This window comes from Eptatretus burgeri, chromosome 7, assembly GCF_056783735.1.
Source record: "Eptatretus burgeri isolate ZD-2024b chromosome 7, Ebu_testis_v1, whole genome shotgun sequence".
NCBI lineage: Eukaryota > Metazoa > Chordata > Myxini > Myxiniformes > Myxinidae > Eptatretus > Eptatretus burgeri.
The window spans coordinates 73,167,924-73,172,216 of NC_140967.1; the positions used below are offsets into that span (position 1 = coordinate 73,167,924).

General features: G+C 47.2%; 1 protein-coding gene across 1 annotated transcript; it reads right to left on the reverse strand.

Annotated features, from left to right (window-relative positions):
* Positions 1 to 299: 299 nt before the first annotated feature.
* Positions 300 to 4,293, reverse strand: LOC147023533 (iroquois-class homeodomain protein irx-1-A-like). The gene is made up of 5 exons (XM_085889032.1): positions 3,813 to 4,293; positions 2,536 to 2,808; positions 1,469 to 2,105; positions 868 to 925; positions 300 to 605 (listed from the first exon to the last, which is right to left on the reverse strand). Exons 1-5 carry the CDS (start codon positions 4,077 to 4,079, stop codon positions 554 to 556), a joined length of 1,287 nt encoding a protein of 428 aa, XP_085745158.1. The 5' UTR covers positions 4,080 to 4,293; the 3' UTR covers positions 300 to 553.

Consider the following 4,293-nt stretch of genomic DNA (forward strand, 5'->3'; position numbering starts at 1 on the left):
CCTCGATGGTGAACATTGCAACGGATCCAGCGACTCGGCAACGGTAACGCTGAAACAACGCTAATGAATATTATTACAACTGAACGAAATGCGCAAAATTGAGCATTACACGATTGCAAAACGACCAAAGTGGATTCCACAACAAAGCGCACAGCTTAGAGCGGCATCGATCTTAAGCAAGTTTATCGGAAAGGATAATTAAAAATTTCCACCGTAACACACAATTTAATGCTGACATCCTTCGGATAACGTATAGGGTTTCAAAAAAACAAAACAAAAAATATATCACCTCCTGAAAATATTTTCTACACATTTATTACCAAAAATAGATACATCTCCCGAACGTTTTATGTATTTACAGGGAAACCCGCATTTGACGTATGTACAAGAAGCCGATAACGACGGTGATGATGCAGCCACATCAGGCGTCATTTTCGAGGAAGTACGTCACAATAATCTTTTTTACGAGCAGTAACCAATGGCCAAAACTCTAAGCAATAATATCGACAAGAGACCTACTCATGCACATAAGTTAAAACATCGGTATTTTTCATCACTGCGGCGGCGACTGCCGCGCGGAAAGGCTCGATTCTTCCAGCTGGAGCCTGTAAGAGAAAACATTTCATCACAACCTGCGTAAATTAAAAACCTTTCTGTTAATATAAAAAAGAGCCCAAATTCATTGTTCTATTGAGAAAAAAAAATTAACATTTCATTTGAGGGTAATTGTTTGACGTCGCTGCGTGCATTCATTTCAACAAACTAATTCCAACTTGAAATATGTCTAAATCTTTTTTTCTTTTTTGAAATATGTCTACATACATTGTGCCTTTAAAAAAAAATTTCTTGTTCATTTCATGCTCTCACCGTTTGTACGTCGCTTGCACGACTGACTCTCGGTCTGTGTGTGCGAACAGGTCCCGTTCTGCAAGAAACGCGTGTTACGAGATAACAAAAATATTGAAGAGCTGTGCATCCGGGGACTGTTGCTCCCTTACCCCCACACCCTCCCCCGCCCCTAAACTTTCCTCTTCCCAAACCACCAATTTATTCACATTGCCCCAAAATTACACAATTCACTGAATTCCTTTCATGTCACTCAACAACAAACTACAAATGCAAGTGGTCCCGCGAGTCACGTACTTCACCGGAATAGGAGGGTGATATGGCGGACCGCAGTATTACTTCTGAAACTATTCAATGTTAGTACATGACGTGTACTGAGAAACTTAAACGTGCAAATCACCACAAGGTCCCAGGATTTGTTCACCCATAAAATACTAACTCGATCGCTTCAAACGCAGGTTTCCTGGATACTTTCACGTACTTATATCATTGGTATTGCAAAACAATTCGGTGCCTGGTGCACATTTTTTAATATTAGCATCACCAGTATATAATATGCATTTTCCCTCAAAGCCTGGTTTTTACCATAATTACAGATAGCGTACTGAACAAAGGGACGTACCGATTCTCTCTGCACATTGGAGGTCTGCAGGCCGCGCCATTGAGCTGAGATGCCCGGGAAATGAGGCACCCGGAGCGAGGTGCGTGGTCTCCGTGCGAGGGCCGACCCCGATATGAGGCCGAAAGGCGCCATTTAGACCCGCCCAAGCTGGCCCAAAGCGGCCAACAGGGCAAGTGAGAAGTGCGCGAGAGGGTATGAAGGCAGGGTGCGGTGGTGCTGGACTGCTGTGCCGTGGAGAGTCCGGCGCGGTTGCCGTTTCTGCCAAAGACCAGATCTTGGGCTTGGGTACAGCAATCTGCCCATCCCGTGGAGGGACCTCGATCTTGTCCTCGCTGCGGGGCCGAACACATGGAGATCCTCTCTCTTGCCTATCTCCGGGTGCACCTCTTAAAACCTCGGAGGCCCCGATTCCGAGCTGCCCCTCACCGTCGCTTCCCTCAAGGTCAATCTCTTCATCATCTTCGTCTGCATCTCGCTCTTCTTCAGCGCCTGGTGCTCGATCTTCTCCTTCCTCACTCGCATTCAGTTCCTCTTCCAATTCTTCGGGCTCTCGGCTCCAACCATTGTCGTCCTCACCCACATTGCTCTTGTTCTCCTTCTTGAGGCGACGTCGGGCATTGGCGAACCAGGTGGAAACCTTTAATGAGATGAATAGATGACAAGACAACAGAGAAAAATTAACAGCAAATCAGTCCCATTTATTACCACTATCTTGTGCAACAATAGGCTTTAGTTCGTTTAGAAAATACCCATGGTCGAACAAAACATTGTGGCACACTACAATCTAGAATAAGGTTTATATTTTGCAAATAGTTCATCTAATTCACATAAAAACAAAACATTAAATGTCTATATTACGCATTAAGCAGGTTGAGAATGCTGTCGAAGCCTGTCGAGTTTTCCAAAGTCTGCTCTCGCGATGAGATGAACATGTGAAGCAATCCGGTGCACGGAATCTTTCAACTGGACATGTAGTGACCGCCACCAGGGCAGGTCTTGCAATTTCTGAATCATCAATGTTGAAATACGATGATGTGCGACCACTCAATCCTTAAATGTCCACCAACCTGCGTGAGCGTCATGCGGGTGATGATGGCAAGCATGATCTTCTCGCCCTTGGTCGGGTACGGGTTCTTGCGGTGCTCATTGAGCCATGCCTTGAGCGTACTTGTACTCTCCCGGGTGGCGTTTTTCGGGCGCCCTGCATCCTGCAGGCCGTACGCGAAATGCGCCGTGCCGTAATGGCCGTACAGCGCTGCAGCCTGTCCCGGGCAGGCGAACACAGCCGGATGTTGAGGACCCGACGCTCCGGGACTTTCCTTGAGCTCATAAGGTGATCCCTGCACACACGGTGGCGGAACAGGATCTCAGCACATGCGCCTCGACACGGAAACGTACTGCAGGTGGTAAGCTAGGACGTCGAGGTGATAAATGTACATTTTGGAGCCTTCAAGTCATCTACGTTGTCATCTCCAGAAGGACATACCATCGACAAACTATGATGCACAAATGCTTTCGAGAAATAAATAATATATATCATCTGTTTCCATATTAAATAATATATGTGCTTTGATAAATATCTCTGCTGAAAAAGTACCAAGAGAACATACTGCCATTCCCTACACTGAACCCATCCTTATCAACTGAGCTGATGAAATGAAACAAAATAAACTTTGAATGCCACGTCGTGATACCTAAAGGAAGTTAATGTTATTATCTAAAATAGCGTTAAACGATATGATTATTTATATATATATATATATATATATATATATATATATATATATATATATATATATATATATATATATATCCACATGTTCATGTGTTTCGTTGGGAGAATGAGCAAAATGCACATTGATCACGGACAGTGCGCCCCACATGATGGACCCGCCCAATGTAGTACTGCCCGCACCACCGAATTAAACCTTTTTGCTCAAAACTTCATGATGCAATAAAAATAAATGAAATAAAAATGCATTCAAATCCATTTCACAAAAGTTCAACAGAACGTGCACAAACACAGCTCCGTCATTTCCACGTCGGACACGTTTCCTAACACAGAATATAATTGTGATTATTATGATGACTATTATTATTATTATTATTATTTTTATCACGACAGGCAGATCAACTTACTGAAGGCAAAACTTCTACAACGGAGGTAAAACAAGCTGTAGGACTCGGATTTTGTTATCCCGTGTCATGTAGACGAGCGGACATCGTCAGGCTCAGGAGGTTTTAACCACGCGCGGGACACGGAAAAGCAAGGAACCCTGAGAGCCTGTGCGTCCCCAAAGTTGCACAGTTTTCCCGCAGACTTTTGAGCGGCCAAGGCACGCACCAGATGCGCGAAGAGGCCGAGCTCCGTCGTCCCCGGGTAGGGCAGGTATCCGCAATAAGCCTGGCCGCCGTACGGTCCGGCGTACACCCCGAGAAGCGAGGCAGCCGCGGCTCCCGCTGTGGCGCCCCCGGCAGAAGCATCTCCGGCCACCGCTCTGGCCGCGGCGGCGACCGCCAGCCCGGGCCGTTCGGCTCCGGCCGCGTAGGCGGGAGAAGGGGGCGAGCTGGCAACGTACTGCAGCTGGTAACCGAGCTGGGAGTAAGCCATGGCGAGTGCGCCGCTCCACACTTTTAGTGGATGTTCGACTCGCGGCCGGCGGCCGGGGGCCGAGCACGGAATGCGCGAACGCGTGTTAGGTCGGCCCGAGCCGTTTAGCGCAGTGACGGGCACGGCCGCAGGCGCGATCGATTTCACAGCCCCGACGGGTACGAGCAGCGAGCGCCGCCGAGATGATGAGTTTTGGCGCCGAATGACGAAACGC